Source organism: Chionomys nivalis, chromosome 11, assembly GCF_950005125.1.
Source record: "Chionomys nivalis chromosome 11, mChiNiv1.1, whole genome shotgun sequence".
NCBI classification, from domain to species: domain Eukaryota; kingdom Metazoa; phylum Chordata; class Mammalia; order Rodentia; family Cricetidae; genus Chionomys; species Chionomys nivalis.
In genome coordinates, this window is record NC_080096.1 from 17,773,958 (window position 1) to 17,792,361 (window position 18,404).

The following is an 18,404-nucleotide window of genomic DNA, read 5'->3' on the forward strand; positions in this document are numbered from 1 at the left end:
TGGGGACCTGTGGGAGTGCTTCTATAGATTGGTTCCAGCTATGATGAGCCAGGTGAGTGCTTCAGAGCTTCCATAGCCTTTGAATCTTTCCAAGTGTCTGTGGAGTAACTAACAGGTTGTCGTGACCAAGTGAGGAAGAGGTTAGAATCTAGACAAAGATCCATAGAACTGATCTGTCCAGAGTGGCAGTTCCACAGGACAGACCCAGGCTTGATGAGACTACCACTTCTTGGAAGAGTTCCCTTCATCCCTTCAGAATCCCTGATAGGATAGAACAGGCTTAGTTTTGAGACAAGGAGGTCCAAGTATGGTATGGGAATTACTATCCACCATCCTTTCATCCTTGCTTACTGAAATCATTATTATTTTTTTTGAAGATTTATTTATTATGTATACAGTATTCTGCCTGCAATACAGAAAAGGGCACTGAATCTCATGATACATGGTTTCTGGGAATTGAACTCAGGACTTCTGGAAGAGCAACCAGTACTCTTAACCATTGAACCATCTCTTCAGCCCACTGGAATTATTTTTGAGGGTTATAAACTGTTATTTTTGAGGATTGAAAACAAGTTTTCTCTCTAGTCACTTGCTTCTAGTTTAGGTTATTGGCAGTTGAATAGACTGTAATGAGTACATTTGAAGATATCACATCACCCTCTTAACTTAATCAGAGCTTCTTAATTCATACAGTAAATGGTATGTGTGCGTTTTACCTAGGGAAGTGTGACCTTCACCAAGGGAGTTAAATGTGCCATGACAGATAGTCACATCTGCTTAATAAATATTCCTAGCACTTGGCTGATTGATTAGTTCAGTTTCCTAATTCACATAGTTCTCTTAAAATCCCCAGCATCCGTCCTTCTACTAAGCAGATAAAACTGAGCCATATTAGAAAATAGAGTAGCTGGAAATGATGGTACCTGTCAATCCCAGTACTCAGGAGGCAGAGGCTGGCTAATCTCTTGAGTTCAAGGACATCCTGGTCTATAAGATGAGTTCCAGACCAGCCAGGATTTTATATAGAGAGCGAGACCCTATCTAAAAAGAAGGAGGGAGACTGTGTAAGTACATTATACAGTGGAACTTTTTCTCATTTATTTATCATGTGTTTATGTGAGGGAATGTGCTTATGATGTGGTGTGTGTGGAGTTCAGAGGACAACTCCTTTCATGGTGTGGGTTCCGGAAAGTACCTTTACCCACCGCTAGCCCCATACAGTGGAGCACTGTGTAGTAGTTTAAGGAAGATGTCTGTGAGTAGGCAAAGGTACATCTGATATGCAAACTGTATATGTGTAACCCACCTTCATTATAAATGTAACAACATGTATGAAAAGTAGAAAAATAGGAAAGAATTACACCAAATGCAAGATGTGCGATTTAGCTCAGACAAGAGGAGTGCAAGTTATTTACATTTTGAATTTTTTGGTTAGAGTTTTTTGATGCTGAGTGGGTCTCATCCTCACAGTAAAATGTTAAATGCAGGCCAGGCAGTGGTGATGCACACCTTTAATCCCAGCACTCGGGAGGCATAGGCAGGCAGATCTCAGTGAGTTCGAGGCCAACCTGATCTACAGTTCCAGGACAGGCTCCGAAGCTGCAGAGAAACCCTGTTTTGGGGTGGTGGGGGGAGTTAAATCCAGTAAGAGATTGTCAATCATTTTGCCAGCTATTTGAGTAAAAATTTAATTTCAGAGTTAAAGTTTTTTGTAGAGAGTCCATGAACAATTACTCATGGTAAGTTTTGACTTGTGTTTTTGAGCCAAGGTTTTGCTGTACAGCTCGGCCTGACCTTTAGCTAATAGTTTATTTTGTCAGCGTTTGAGATGTTTGGATTATGAGTTTTTGAGGTTCCTAAGAATTGCTATTAGCACATCAACTTGTGTCATTAGGCTGTGATTCTCAAGTCCAGTGTTTCTCTGACAGGAACACTGATCTTAACTCAGTTTACTGTAGCAGTTTGAAAACAGTATTTCTGGGTGAAGCTAGTGACAATAGTTCCAGGAGTTCTCTGTGTGGCTTTGGAGCTTATCTTTGGAACTTGCTCTGTAGACCAGGCTGGCCTTGAGCTCATAGAGATGCTCTTGCCTCTGCCTTCTGAGTGCTGGGATTAAAGCTCTATGCCATCACTGCTTGGCTAGTTCTATTTCTTATAAGAAATATAATATAATATTATGTGTGTGTATAATATATACACTCATTGTTTTTCGAGACAGGGTTTCTCTATAGCTTTGGAGCCTCTCCTGAAACTAGCTCTTGTAGACCAGGTTGGCCTCGAACGCACAGAGATCCGCCTGCCTCTGCCTCCCCAGTGCTGGGATTAAAGGCATGTGCCACCACTTCCCGATGAAATATAATATTTTTATAAGTTTTATATTTTCAAAATAAACCATTTCTAATCATAGCACACTGGAGACAGAGACAGTTGGATCTGTGAGCCCAGCTCGCTCTGCATTTTAAATTTCAGGCTATCCTGGACTATATTGTAAGTTCCTGCCTTAAAAATAAGTAAGTAAAAATAAAGAAACCATTTCCAGGGCTAGAAATGTGGCTCAATGAGAGAAGTCTAGTATGCGAGAAGCCCCGAGTTCAACCTCAACAGCCCAAGCAAGCAGTTTCCCACCGCAGTATGACACAGACACACAAGAGTGTACATATCTTACATAAGTGTGTACTTCTGAAGTGGTTCTTGTGTTGCTTTAAACAAAGGGAACACATTTTTGTAACTTTCTGTTTTTGTTGTGTAGTAATGCTGGGTTGACTTCGACAGAATTCTCACAGAATTTCACTTCTAAAAAGTCATTGTGGGAGACCAGTGAGATGGTTCAGAGGGAAAAGCACTGTTGCCAAGCTGATGGCTTGAGTAGTGGAACTCAACACTGGAAGAGGAGAAAATCTCGCAGAACTTGACCTCTGACCTCCACACGTGCACACATGTAAATGTACATACTAAATAAATAAGTGGAAACATTTTCTTAAAGCACTGTTTTTATGTTTTACAAAAACTATGTTTGTACCTTTTGTTCTTAAAACTCTTTAGATTATTGCAATTTTCCAGAAACTTCAAAACAGAATGAAGATTATTATTCTTAGTTTGTGGTAGGAAAATAGGCTTTTAGAGATTTAAAAAAAAGATTTATTTATTTATCATGGATACAGTGATCTGCCTGCATGTACACCTGCAGGGCAGAAAAGGGCACCAGATCTCTTTATAGATGGTTGTGAGCCACCATGTGGTTGCTGGGGATTGAACTCAGGATCTTTGTGAGAGCAGCCAGTATTCTTAACTGCTGAGCCATCTCTCTTTAGCCCGGTTTTTAGTGATTTTAAGATGAGCCGGGTCGTGGTGGCAAATGTCTTATAATCCAGCTCTTGAGTGTCAGAGGCCAAGTTCTGTGATTTCTCTGCAAGTTTGAGACCAGCCAGGTCTACAGAACAAGTTCCAGGACAGCCAGGGCAACACAGAAAATCCCTGTCTCGGGGAAAAACCAACCAACCAAAACAAAAAAAAGATTTTTAAAGTGAAAGACAGTGGTAACTACAAAATTATTAAAATGTAGCCTCTGAAGGGAGTTTTCCTTTGTCTCCAGTGGCAGGCTGTGCTGTGGAACCAGATCCCATGTCTGCATCTAGTGCAGCTTAGCAGCCATTTGTAAGTGTATCAGGCCAAGAAATCCTAGAGCAAGAGGGAGGAACCGTAGAGATGGCCAGCTGCAGGTTAGGAAACAGCAAGACTGTGTGCCTTCCTTGCCCAGGTCATGGAGTTGACAGCGGGGCCATTGGAAGCCCAGTGATAGAGCCCATTCCCAGACCATATTGTCTCTGTCCTCAGTGAGGAACTTGCCTTTTCACAGACAGTGCAGTTCTTCCTCTGTGAGGCTAACGTCCCTTCAGCGAGACTTCTTAATGTAATGAACCCGACACAACCAACCTGTTTGGAATATAGCCCTTGGGTTACTTCAGGTCTATGAGGGACAGCATGGCTATGGTCTCAGTGCTGATCTGAGAGTACACTGAACTGGAATAACCCTGGTGATAGGGACAGTGTGGTGTGATGTGGACCTCTGGCCCTTCCCCAGGGAGTAAGCCCTGGCAGGAGACCAGGCAGTGCTACTGGAACTCGAGGTTTCTAGGCCAGACTCTCACTCCCAACATGACTGGGGCCTTGAGGCTTGTTTTTAGGTTGTCTAATGGTAGGTAGGGGAAGAAAATTGTTCTTTGTTCTCTGAGAGTCCAGGGAGCATTACTGACTGAGTATTAATTTCTAAGGACTTTGTACTTAATAAAACATCTTTGGGGCTGGAGAGATGGCTCAGTGGTTAAGAGCACTGATTGTTCTTCCAGAGGTCCTGAGTTTCCCAGCAACCACATGGTGGCTCACAACCATCTAGAATGAGATCTGGTGCCCTCTTCTGTATATGTATATCTACATATAGGCAGAATATTGTATAAATAAATAAGTAAATAAATAAATCTTTTTTAAAAAGTATGTGTTTGTAGTCTGTGGAGCTAAAAGCTCCAAAGAGAGATCCATTGCCTCCCATAAGTCTTAATTCTGTTAGTATGCTGGATTAGAAGCACACAAGGAGTTTTAACAGGTGTTGGGGTAATTCAGTGGTTGAGTGTGGCTTAGCATAAGCAAGGCCCCAGGTTGTCTTTAAAACCTAGGATTGAGTTTCTGCATACAAAAACTGATGTTTGTCCATCTGGACATTTGCATCTCGGTAGAAAAATGCCTCTTCTCAGAGCTTCACATGTGTGCATCCTAGGCTTGACCCTCAGCTCTGCTGTCACAGACCCATCTAAGCCTTCCCTGCTGTTTCTACTGTAGTCCTCCTCAGGCACCAAACTGAGGACTTGTCTCTGAATACGTGTGACTGTTGATGCGGCTGAAGTTTTGAGTATGCCCACTCCTTTTAGAACCCTTCTTCCCTGCTTGTGTAAAAGCTACTAACCATTCCCATCCTCTCTGCCCAGCCTTTCCCAGGCTCCGCAGAGTACAGATGACACTTCTGTACTGTGGGCAAGCTGATGGGAAAGAGAATGGATCCAGGGGTCACTGTCTGGGATCTTGAACTGCAAGATTTTTCTTACCTATATTTCTTCATCTGGGAAAAATAGGAGTAATCGTTGCAGGTGGCCTTCGGTCTACCGATTAGTGCACATTGCTGTGACTGTAGGGAGCAGTGAGGAACCGTGGCTGTGCTGTTCTTCCTCCTACTATGTGTCTAACTGCAGCCTTTGTGTTACTGTCTGATTATTTAATCATCTGTTTTTTGGCCTCTATTGAAATTATAAAACCTTCCTGTGAAGAAGGGACTTGATGTTGCCCTTTTGTTCCTTTCACTGCTTGTTTATGTGTAGAGCCCTAGTGCACATCATGGAAAATAGCATTACTATTGGCTAGATGGAGCAAGAAGTAAGGAATGGTAGAGTAAGGTAGGTCTTAGCCCATAGTTTCTTACTAGTCCCTTCTGTTGTGGAGCCTTAATGAGCTCTTCTGCCATAATCACCAAAAGTGTGAATGTTCCTTAACAAGGAGGCTAGCACTTTCAGGAGATGGATGGGGGTCCTGTGTTCTGGGAGCCCCTCCAGGAAGGTGGGGACACAATCACAGTGCAATCTGATTTAGGAGAGTGTGGAAAAGCAAAGTCAGTGGCTTGAGTCATTGTTTTGGCAGACTTAACTTGCTAAGGAAGTCAGCAGTGGAGAGGGGACTTTAGTGTTTAACCCTTCTTTTTCTCTCTTCCTTTACACACAGCTCAGGTACTCGCAGTGTCCCAGCCATGGACTCCTGTGAAGGGAGTCATGCCATAGAAGTAAGCATATCGCAGGGATCAGTCCAGTGAGGACCCTCGATGAGCCCTCGGGCCCTTTCTCAGATGAAAATCTCCCTTTCTCCCCTTCCTAGGCTGGAGCAAGACATTAAAAAGCTAAAGGCTGACTTGCAAGCCAGCCGGCAAGTGGAACAAGAGCTGCGCAGTCAGATCAGCTCTCTCTCAAACACGGAACGAGGGATCCGTTCAGAAATGGGCCAGCTCCGACAGGAAAACGAGCTGCTGCAGAATAAGTAAGTGTGTGTGCCACATCAGCCTTGGGCAGTGCCTCCTGTTACCAGGGGGACACACAGACTCAGGTCGACCAGGAGACATGGCCCAATATTTTCTGCTTACTGACTGGTAGATGCTGAGTGTTCTCATTAAGTCTACACTTCAATCCAACAAGAGTTTATTAATATTATTTTACTTTGATAATGTAGTTTAACTATTTAATATTAGTTATTAAGCTTTTGTGGTAAGTAACCTTGATAAGGAGTTTTGCTACTATTTGAAAATCTTGATCCTTTCCTAAGAATGAGACTATGAATGTCAGAACTAAAAATGACATTGAGCTTTGGTTTTATTTGAAGAAACAGTCAGTAGCCTGCTCTTCTGTGTGAATTCCCTTAAATTCATTTTGGGGTTAGTTGCTGACTCAGTGTAAGGTTATCTCTCCAGTCTCTAAGCACTGTATTTCTGTAGCATTGATGCCTCACAGGCTTCCCCATGAAGATTACACTCACAGTTCTAGGAGTTAGCTCTAACACTAGGCTACAACATGCACGAAACCCCTCCATCATTCTGGGCAACTTCTGCAGTTCTCAGCACTGGCCTCTGGTGACTAGCTCCCTCACTTTGCCCTGTGAAGCTGGGGGAAATTTTATGGCATGAGGAAAGGCCTTGCACCTTTTTTCAAAGAAAGGCTGATGCATGGCTGTAATTTAGAAGGGCCAGTGTGGTAGTGTACACCTGTAATTCCACAGCTCAAGAGGCTGAGCCAGGAGTATTGCCTCAAGTTCAAAGCCAGCCTAGGCTGCAGACTAAGACCTTGCCTAAAAAAAAAAAATAACTGGAAAAAAAAAAAAAAAGAAGACCTTCCCCTCCCACCCACTTTAGATTGGACAGGACTGTCTTTGGTCTGACTGTTTCTTTCCCAGTGTACTGGAGCACTGGAATGAACTCTGCAGTTACCTCCTGCTCTGTTAGACGCTTTCCAGCAGTGTCTTCTGCCTGCTTGCTATAGATCACCTAACAGTGGCGGGCAGGGCTGGCTCTGGGTTACATAAAGCAGGTAGCTTATTAGTGTTTAGAAGCCGTTAAGTAGTAATGACCATGTGTTTTCTCTGGCACTCTGGAAGTTGATACTTTGTTGTGTGAACCTCCCATGTACAGCTGCCTAACAGAGGCTACATAGAGGCAGTGGTTCATGGTGAATCTCTCTATCAGAAGATTCTGTGTGACAATTATTTCTACTTAGGTTACATAATGCTGTACAAATGAAGCAAAAAGACAAACAGAATATCAGCCAGCTGGAGAAAAAGCTAAAAGCTGAGCAGGAAGCCCGAAGCTTTGTAGAAAAACAGTTAATGGAGGAGAAAAAGAGGAAGAAGTTAGAAGAAGCCACTGCTGCGCGGGCTGTTGCCTTTGCGGCCGCATCTAGGTATGTCCGTGCCACTGTGGTGTTTAATCAAGGTTGGGGATTTGATGCTTGGGCGGGACAGACAATAGTTTGTGTGGATGGATTACTTTGTTCCAGCTCACACTGCTCTCCAACCTTTCATTTCTGAGTGATGAAGGACTCACCCTACCCCATATTCCTGACAAGCTTTCTCTCCTTTTCTGTGTGGTATCTAAATGCTCTGAGACCCATCTGCAGTCTGTTCTTTACAAGACTGTTAGTGCTTCCAACACAGATGTGGGTGATTTTGAGGAGCTTAAAATTATTTTTAGATTAATATATTTAATTTATTTTTTGTATATGAGTATTTTGCCTCATGTATGTCTGCGCCATGTGTGCAGTACCCATGAAGGCATTAGATTTCCTAGAACTGGAGTGCTGGAGGGCTGTGAGCTATCATGTGGCTGCTAGGAATCAAGTGTGGATCCTCTGAAAGAACAGTAAGTGCTCTTAACTGCTGAGCCTCTCTCCAACCCTGAGTATTTTAGAGGGCTCTGAAGAGATAGCTCAGTTCCACAGTGCTTGAAGTGCGAGCATAAGGACCTGTTTTCAGTCCCATGTAAAAAAACTGGGGTGGCGTGCTCAGCAACCTAATAAAAAGGCAGGTGAGGTAGTGCACATTTGTGTCCTGTCACTGGGGAGTCCTGGACAGCAGATCCCTGGGACTCACTGACCAGCTTCCCAGAGACCCCGTTTCAGAAAACAAAGTGGGTGGCTTTTGAGGGATAACACCTGAGGTTGACCTCTGGCCTCCATAGTACACATAGACACAATACAGATTTAAAAATAGCTGGGCATGGCCGGGCGGTGGTGGCGCACGCCTTTAATCCCAGGACTCAGGAGGTAGAGGCAGGCGGAGCTCTGTGAGTTCGAGGCCAGCCTGGTCTAAAAGAGCTAGTTCCAGGACAGGCTCCAAAGCTACAGAGAAACCCTGTGTCGAAAAACTACCAAAAAAAAAAAAAAAAAAAAGCTGGGTATGGTGACCATACCTTTAATCCCAGCACTTGGGAGGCAAAGGCAAACAGATCTTTTTGTAAGTTTGAGCCCAACCTGGTCCACAAAGTGAGTTTCAGGTCAGCCAGGGGAACATAGAGAGACCTTGTCTCAAAAAAAAAAAAAAAAGAAAGAATAATTATTTTAGATCGTTGTTGAAATTTTCAAATAATAGTGGGGAGAAGCATATTGAGCCAAAAGTTAAAATTGGGCAGACCCACCAGGTTGTGGTGGTGCATGCTTTTAAACCCAGCACTCGAAGGCAGAGGCAGGCGGATCTCTTGAGTTTGAGCTCAGACTGGTCTACAGAGTGAGCACCAGGGCCCCCAGGACTGTTACACAGAGAAACCCTGTCTGGGGAACATTATAATAATCATCATGCAGAGCCTAGAATCTAAGACGAGTGTGTGAGTCCTGCAGTAAGCGCACGCTGCCTACCTGCCAGCTCCACAGATGGAGTCTACTGCAGAGAGGACTTGAGAGCTGGGTGTGGTGAGGGATGGCTCTGATGAAAGACTGAGGCAGGAGGATAGCAAGGTCAAGGCCAGTATGTGCTACATATTAAATTCTGTCTCAGAAAGATATAAAAGGAAACACTGGAAAAGCTAGATTGCAAAGCATAAACACATGGTTTCTTGTCGTCAGCCCTAACCTACGGCACAGCTACAACACTTCATCTAGTTTTACATTGTGCTGGCTATTAGTAATTTAGAGATGGCATTATGGACAGTCTATGCAGAAACTGCTATTTTATATGAGGAATTTGAGCGTGGGTAGATTCTGTATCCACAGTGGTCTTCAAACCAATCTCCTATGATAGGGGAAACTATAAACCTTGTTTCCTCTGTCTTTTTCAAAAGGGGAGAGTGCACCGAAACCTTACGGAGTCGGATCAGAGAGCTAGAAGCTGAGGGCAAGAAGCTCACAATGGACATGAAGGTGAAAGAGGAGCAGATCAGGGAACTGGAACTGAAGGTTCAGGTGAGGAGGAGGTGGGGGAAGGGCCTTCCATCACCCAGTCCCCTCCAGCCTGCCAGTGTATGTGCTCCAGTGTAGATCAGCACCTCACACCAGACCTCTGTCTCATCATCTACACAGAAGGAGACTTAAAGTTCCAACCTTGTTCTGTTTGATGCAGCCAGGTTCTAACATGAGCTGCAAATTTTGATAGTCTGCTGCACGTATCAGCTCAGAATCTGTCTTAGCAGGCATGCCTTTAGCTTTTTAAGGCTATAGACAAGGTTAATTCCTATGGGACCTGCATCTCTCCTTAGATCTTTCCTGACCTGTCCACAGCCATGCTGTGGCTCTGACTAGGCAGGTAGTACTGAACATGAGGAGGAAAGATGCCAGTGCTGTGGACATAGATAACTAACTAGCTTTGTGGGTTGTGTACCTTAACCAAGAACTTGCTAACAACTTTTCAAGGTGGCATTTTAAATTAATGTCATTTTGTAAAGAACATAGTAATTTAAATTGTATGAGACTGATAGGAAAACACTGGCAAGCCAGGGGAGTAATGGATGATTTGAGACGGAGCTTAAGTATGTAGTAAAGGTGGCTTTAGAGAATGGCAGGAAAGGACAAGATGAGCTAGTAAATGGATTTTGAATAATTGAACAAGTGGGGAATAAAATTAGAGCTTTACTAACACAGAAAAGGAAATTCTAAATAAAGAGTTGAATGTAGAAAAAGAAAAGATAGGGGAAAATAAAGTATTATTTGATCTTGAGACACAAGAAGACTTCCCAAGCATAAAAACTGTAGACAAGCCGGGTGGTGGTGGCACATGCCTTAATCCCAGCACTTGGGAGGCAGAAACAGGTGGATCTCTGTGAGTTCGAGGCCAGCCTGGTCTGTAAGTGCTAGTTTCAGAACAGGCTCCAAAGCTACAGAGAAACCCAGTCACAAAAAACAAAACAAAACAAAAACCAAAAAAACAAAACAACAACAAAAAAACCCTTTAAACAAACTCATAAACAACAGCCAAAAAGAGTTGAATAAGATAGAGATACTCCGGAGGCTGGAGAGATAGGTCATTGGATGGTCAAGAGCACTGGCTGCCCTTCTAGAGGACTCCAGTTCAAATTCCAGCATCTGCATGGCAACTAACAACTGTCTCTAACTCCAAGATATGACACCTTCACACAGACATACATGCCCGCAAAATACCAGTGTAAATGAAATAAAAGTAAATAAATTATTATTTTTTTTAAAAAAGAGATACTTGGGGAGGAGGCCCTGGAAAACTAGGTCACTGGGTAGTCGAGCACTGGCTGCTCTGCAGAGGACCTGGGTTCAATTCCCAGCAGCTACAGAGTGGCTCACAGCTGCCTCTGTGAGGATCTAATGCCCTTTTCTGACCTCCCCAAGGACCAGGCTCACATGTGGCAAACAGATATACATTGCAGGCAAAACATTCATACACTAAAGATACAAAAAAATTTTAAAAATGAGAGAGATATTCACTGAGAATAGTGGCACACACTTTAATCTCAGCACTTGGAAAGCAGAAGCAAAGGGATCTCTGTGAGTTCTAGGACAGCCTGGTCTACAGAGTGAGTTTCAGGACAGCCAGGGCTACACAGAGAAGCTGTCTCAAACAAACAAAACATAAAACAAACAAAAAATACAGGTATCAATGAGTATTAAAAATAGCACTTTTATGCCAAATGGTGGTGGTGGTGCACATCTTTACTCCCAGCACTAGGGAGGCAGAGGCAGTACTCTGTGAATATGAGGCCAGTCTGGTCTACAGGGTAGGTTCCATGACAGGCTCCACAGCTACACAGAGAAACCCTGTCTCGAACCCCACCCCCAAAATAGCACTTTTAGAGTATAAATAGCTGATGAAAGTTACCAACATATAAAGAGAACTGGAGAACACAGACAGATGATTTACAGAAGAAACACACGCTCTAAAAGTGCTCACCATGCTTACTGCCAATCCTGATGACCTGTTATCCACATGGTGAAGGAGAGGTGGAAGACCCAGGTTCTATTTTCTATTTGGTGTCTTACAACTGTAACTCTAGTTCAGCCAGTCTGACCCCTCCTGATTTCCACATGTTCCTGCAAGCACATGGTGTGCATACATACTCTCAGATATACATACATTCAAGTAAAATTAAATTTTTTTAAATTAAAATTAATGTACTATTTAAAATGTTTATTTAAATCCTTTAAACATTTAAATTTTTATTAACCAATAATGACATGACTATAAAAGTTAGCAATGACTTCTCTCCTGTGAAATTGGTAAAGAATTTTTGTTTTGCATAAACACAGGGTCTTGTTATGTGACCCAGGTTTCCAGGTTGGCCTCAAACTAATGGCAATCCTTCTGCTTCTGCCTACCATGTGCTGAGATTATAGGTGTGGCCTACCATGCCCAGCATAGGATTTTAAAGGCAAGACCTCATCAGTGACTGGATACCTTATTTAGTGTAGTGGTGTAGAGGTGCAAACATAAAAAAGAAGGAGACAGTTTTGATAACAGGGCAGATATTTACTTAAGGCACAGGATGTGTACATACAGAAGTATCATTGAGCCATCAAAAGGGTTTTTTTCCCAGCCAGGTGTGGTGGCACATGCCTATAACCCAGCACTTAGAAACCTGAATAGTTGAAATAATCTTAAGGTTTTGCTTTTTAAAAGGCTTTATCTAGCATCGTACATATGCTATGATTTCAGTTATATTAAAAGATTATGGTTAACTTTCAATTTTTCTGTATTTTTGAGTTCTCTGAAATAAGTTTGGGTTTCTATCTTTAAAAAGATTGAGGCTGGTTGGTGGTTGGTGGCGCTCGCCTTTAATCCCAGTACCCGGCAGGCAGAGGCAAGCAGATCTCTGTGAGTTTGAGGCCAGCCTGGTCTATAGAGTGAGTTCCAGGACAGGCTCCAAAGCTACAGAGAAACCCTGTCTCAAAAAAAAAAAAAAAAAAAAAAATTCAGGCCGGGCATGGAGGCAATGCCTCTCATCCTAGCACTTGGCAGAAGCAGGTGAAACCATGTTTCAACAAAAAAAAAAAAGAAAGAAAAAGAATCAAGTTTAATACTTACTGTCTATATTACCAACTATTGTAAATGGGTTTTTCTAAGTTTGCCTTATCAAAATAACAAATATTTCTGCAATTTTTTAGCCACATTTTTAGAAATGTGAGTGCAGCATAAGGCACTCTTTGCTAAGAAGAGCAGTGTCTGCTGAGTCAGTCTTGCAAGAGAGTCCTTGATTTGGAAGCGGTGGCCATTGTTTTCCCGCCATGTGAGAATCTGAATATTGTATGGCACATGCTCTAAGAGTGACGTGTAAACACACAAAGTGCCAGGGTTGTCTGTTCAAGCTCACATATACACATCAATGCCAAAGCTATTTCATAACATCGCTGGTTTGATGCTTTTGATAGGAGCTCCGGAAGTACAAAGAAAATGAGAAGGACACCGAGGTGTTAATGTCAGCACTCTCTGCCATGCAAGACAAGACGCAGCACCTGGAGAACAGCCTCAGCGCAGAGACAAGAATCAAGCTGGACCTGTTCTCTGCACTGGGTGATGCAAAACGGCAGCTCGAGATTGCCCAGGGTAGGAAAACAGCAGGCGCCCGTGGGGTGGCAGGACTGCGTAGAGTGGACCTTCCCTCAGAGCTCTGCACTAGAGGGCCCCTCTGGGTTCCTTAAGCTGTTTGGTTCATGTGTGCCCAGTGTTGAGCTTAGGAGTCAGATCAGTTTATGCTACTGCTGTATTTGAGATGAGAGCATGTCCAGTGCTAGACTTAAAGAGAAGACTATGGATGTCTCCTCAAGGGGTGCACAGTGTTAAAATCTGGAGCCGCAGCTTCATTGTGTGTGCAGTCTGTAGGGACAGAGAGGCAGGGCCTAGACCAGGCTATAGAGCTGGGTCATGGCATGGCAGCTGATGTTTAAGCTGAGCCTGAATGAGGAGAAGGGGTTAGGACCATGGGGAGAGTGAGGGTCAAGAAGCCTCTATGCAGAAAAGATAGTTTCATGGGACCTTCCAAGCTGCAACAGGCTAGAATTGATTTGGGCAGAGCAACAGAGGCATCTACGGTCTGGAGCATAGGCCATGCACTCAACAGAGAATTGCTGAGACCTACTAGTGTCTCTGATAACTGATAGACACATGGACAACATGGACAAGCAGTGAACAAGCCATTGTGGTATTTGTAAGGGCAGTGGACAAAGTGAAAAGAAGAAAGAGACTTCTCGTCACATGGCAGCCACAGAGGAGCCCTTGAACATGTAACGTTTGAGCAGACTGAGGCCAGGAACAGTGAAGGCAAAGCCCATAGGCATGGAAGAGACTCACTAGTCTGCTGGGGCAGGGATAGCTGCAACCAGGTCTTGTAGGAGTGTCCAGTGGAAAGAGCTCAGAACTTTAAACAACATGGAGGGCATGGGAGGTTTCTGACAGAGAGTGGGTGGCAAGAGCCAATGGAAAGAAAATGGGATTTTTGTTCACAAAACTTGATTAGTCAGCCAGGCGGTGGTGGTGCACGCCTTTAATCCCAGCACTCGGGAGGCAGAGGCAGGCAGATCTCTGTGAGTTCGAGGCCAGCCTGGTCTACAAGAGCTAGTTCCAGGACAGGAACCAAAAAAACTACGGAGAAACCCTGTCTCAAAATCCAAAAAAAACAAAACAAAAAAACTGATTAGTCACCTAATCAGTTGGAATATTGAGTAAAGCTATTGCTAGTTGACCTGGGCCATATAAAAGGGCACTTGAATAGGGACTCCCCAAGCTGCCAAGCTCTAGAAGCTACCATCCCAGAAAGCCCAGAGTCTTCTGGAGTAGCAGGGCCCAGGTGCTTAAGATTAGTGAGCACCCTGGATAAACTTATTTCATGTAAATTATCTAGCTGTTTCTTCCTACTATAAATTAAAACTTAAAACATCTAGTAACCTATTTAAAATGATACAAGCATATTATATCTTAACATTAATAGCATTTTATGAAAATAACTGTTGTCCAAAAAATGAGAAAAGTGTCATTGTCTTAAATTTTTCATATAAATTTACTGTCTGACTTAATAGAAAATATTTGCATTCTCTTAGTGTTTATTTTGTTTATTTTATACTCTGCACAGTTCGCCAGAGGCCCAGCTTGTGCTTACTACCGAGGGCTTTGGTACTTCATGTCCTGTGGGCCCTGTGAATCCTGGCTACATTTTGAGAATTTTGAGAATTACTGCATTAGGGCAAGCCAGAGAGAAAGGATGGCAGAGATGGGAGAGTAGAGAAGGCATCGTGCAGTCAGGAGTGAGTAGGCTTATGGGATGAATCCCGAGAGCAGGGGATGGTGGGGAGGAGCACAGTCTAGGGGGAGTAGTGTAAACTGGGAAAGAAAGCTTTGGGGCTATCCAGGCCTGGACTCTGGTGATCCCAAGCCTGGAGGCCATGACTGAAGCAAACTGAAGAATGTAGTCTGTAGGTCTTCCAGAGAACGCGGGCTCTTCTAATGGCAGCTTGAAAGATGAGCAGCAGAGCCAGTTCAGAAACTAGTGTTGTGTCCTATCTAAGGAAATACAGAGCAAGGGGAGGACGGTGTGTGAAAAGAGCTGATTTGCCTTAGAGATCAGAGGATTAGGATGCTGGAACCAAGGCAGAAGAGCAAAGTTTCTAGGAAGTCAGGAGGGGGTGTGCTTGTTTTAGACACTGATTGGTGGGTGCTCCTGAGACACCTGGTGAAGGACATTCATCAGTCACTGGAACATCCAGCCATGCCTGGGAATCTTTAGAAAAGAGAGAAACTAAGAAGTTAGTAAACCCACCTGAGAGGCTTGGGTCAAGTGATTAAGCAGGGGCCAAGAGTGGGCATTGGGTTGCCTTGTCTATATGCCCAGGGACAGGTACTTGAAGGGTTTCCAGGGACCCTGCCTTGCAGCTGAGCATCTCATCTCCAACTGGCCCTTTTTCCTGTCTGGCTTAGCACTGAGGAATGAACACCTCTGCTTAACTAACCCTCTGCTGGGATCTGTACACTTGGAGAAGATGCCCTGACATGGAAGTAGCACTCTAGGACCAGGGCATCAGGCTTCCTGGCATGGCTGTACCCCAGTCTTAGCCCACAAGTGCTTGGGAAGAGAGAAGGGTCCACACTGAAGCTGTTGGGGTGTTTTATTCTTACTAATTAAAGAAATCAGACTGAAGTTTGCTTGGGAAAACCAGTAGCTCGTGTTATCAGGTGCCACTAAGTACCTGTTCACCTGGAGTTCATGTGTTCAAAGAGAAAGTGGCTCTTTGACGTTTACTCTAAACTTCGGGGCCCTGAAGGAAGTGAGGGTGCAGATCTTTTCTCCTGCTCTTGGCTCCTGCTTTCTCACTGCCTCCCTCCGGATCCTATCCAGATTCGTAATTCAAATCCAAACCTGTTCCTTCTGTTAGTGTTACTCATCCCGGTTACAGAGTGACTCTTTATCTCACTCCGTCCTTCTGAAACATGCCACCCAGCTTCTCACTCCTCAGTCACACTGTTGTCTTCACACAGTGAGGGCTGCTCACACACAACCCCTTTCTTTCCCTTGGAGATCAGGGAGGCACATAGCATGATGGAGATTACATGGTTTTTGGAACAGGGTGGTTCTGGCTTCAGTCCTGCTCTGTCTTAATAGCAGATGGACTGAACAAGATGCATGGTTTGTGAAGCCTTGGCTCTCCACTGGGCTGGGGGCAGGGATTTAGCAATGGGAAATTAAGAGGCGCAGTCTCTAGACTGCCTCACAGAGCTCATCATCCGGCAGAGAGATGATGGGTCATCGCCCAAGGAGGGGCATGAGTGCCATGGGACATGTAGGTACTACAGCCAGATATAGAGTCAGCTCCCAACTCTGTCACTAGCGGTACACTGGGAGTACTTGACCAAGTGTTACGGCTTCCTGTTCCCTGTTCGTCCATCATAAAGTGGGTGGTGCTTAGAATCCTTTCTTCTTGGTTGTAAGTGAGAAGTGGGTAGGTGTCTGAGCACTGAGCCCTCCTGTGCCATGCTGGGTTTTAGATGCTGTAGAGACTATGGAACATAAGGGAAAGCTGGGGATGTGTTGAGAATCTAGGACTCAGACGTTGATTGAGATTGATGATCAGGAAACCTCAGCAGCTAGCACATACACAGGGGATGCACGAAGGCCTGAGCTAGTGATGTGCTGAAGCAGCCAGCTGAATGCTGGGCAGAGGTCAGAGAGCATCTTGCCAGTAAGCTGGGCACCCGTCCCAGAATGTCATCTGCTTTCTGTCAGAGACCTGATGTGACCAATCGAAGGTCCTGAGTCTACGTTCCTTGGTCTAACACTCAGAGCCCAGCCTTCCAGAAGAGAACCCGAGCTCAGGAGCTGCAGCTATGAAGCTGATACTTTCTTGTACCCCACAAGCTAAGAACTGGTCAACACTTTCCATAGCATCTGAACCACAGTGCCTAAAAATGCCTACTATTGGGCACTTTACAGAAGTTTGCCTGCCTTTATAAGACAGTGCATGGGGCTGACCTGTGTGTGTGTGTGTGTGTGTGTGTGCGCGCGCGCGCGCGCACGTTATTGCACGCACCAGCCCTCCCTCCTCACTTATGCTGGCTCTTTGATCTTGCAGGGCAAATCCTTCAGAAAGACCAGGAAATCAAGGACCTAAAACAAAAGATAGCCGAAGTCATGGCTGTCATGCCCAGCATAACATACAGTGCTGCCACCAGTCCCCTGAGCCCCGTGTCCCCTCACTACTCTTCCAAGTTTGTGGAGACAAGCCCCTCTGGACTCGATCCTAATGCCTCTGTCTATCAGCCCCTGAAGAAATGAAGGCCAGCTGTGTGTTTGCCCAACCATTTGGAACCAGAAGGCTTCGAAAAGCAGCGTCTCTGGCGGTCAAGATAAAAATGTTGATATTGTGTTTTGTGGGATTGTGTATGTTGTCATTTTTAAAGGGGGGAAATAACATCCAAGTCTGATTAGAACTGCCCATCAGTTGTTCTTGTAAGTTTTTAGAAGACCTCACAGGACTTTGCAGTTTATTTTTCTTGGCCAACACATTAAAACCATTCTTGGATTTCAAGTAGCCAATTTTGCCTTTTTATATATTTTTACATAGTTTCCTCTTGAAGGAAAAAAAAGCAGTTTTTGCTTTTCAACTCTGTTTTGTTCTTAAATAAGCAAGAAAATTGCATGTTGTGTTCACACGATGACAACAAAAGCTTAGTTTCTATCAGGAGAGGGCTAAATGACCCGACACAGTTCTGATTCCATAGTTGAATTAAAGACAATACTGCTGTTATAGAAAAAAAGATTGCCCTTGCAAGGACCAGACAGATCAAGGGAGCATCATGGGAGACTTAAGGGGTGAGGCTAGCTTGCAAGCCATGTGATGGTGTGTTTGGAGTATTGACATTCCCATTGATGTGTAGTTCTAGAACACGTCTGAGAGCAATCTCTGCGTCACCTTGAGAAAAGACATTTCAAGAGGAAACTTGATCATTTTCAGCCCCCCCTCCCCCCGGCCTCTTTTCTGTCATCTGTCTTCTCTTTGTCGAGTTCACTGTGGATCCTGTTGTACAGCTGGTAGATGACTGGACTGCTGGTCACCACGCCACCACAGGGTTTTCCCGTGCAGGGTTCCATGCTTGCTGCCAGCCAGGCACCGTAGGGAGTCGGCCTGGTGGGTGTGAAAGAGGCGAACGATAGCTGTGAAAGCCGTGGTCTAGGAGCTGTCCCCACAGCCACTCGCTGCTCTTCATCTCACGTGGGGCGGTTTACCAGGGCTTGGCTGTTCCGGAGCTCTCGTGCCAAGGAGGATTTGTTGTTGTTTGTTTTTAAGACCTAAACTCTACACAAAGATACTGGTTCAACCGTGTGTCAGATGCTGGTAGAAAGCTTCTACACAGACCTGTGAAAGTGTGTCAAGGGTCAGGGAGGGGGC

At 44.4% G+C, this 18,404-nt stretch overlaps 1 protein-coding gene across 1 annotated transcript in view; it reads left to right on the forward strand.

Annotated features, from left to right (window-relative positions):
- Maco1 (macoilin 1) overlaps positions 1 to 17,391 on the forward strand; it is a 58,612-nt gene extending 41,221 nt beyond the window's left edge. Inside the window, exons 7-11 of the mRNA XM_057784698.1 lie at positions 5,914 to 6,072; positions 7,299 to 7,481; positions 9,353 to 9,473; positions 12,900 to 13,074; positions 17,088 to 17,391. Of these exons, the coding sequence (XP_057640681.1) occupies positions 5,914 to 6,072; positions 7,299 to 7,481; positions 9,353 to 9,473; positions 12,900 to 13,074; positions 17,088 to 17,290 (841 nt within the window). The 3' untranslated portion in view covers positions 17,291 to 17,391. The remainder of the gene's footprint in view (positions 1 to 5,913; positions 6,073 to 7,298; positions 7,482 to 9,352; positions 9,474 to 12,899; positions 13,075 to 17,087) is intronic.
- The last annotated feature ends 1,013 nt before the right edge of the window (positions 17,392 to 18,404 follow it).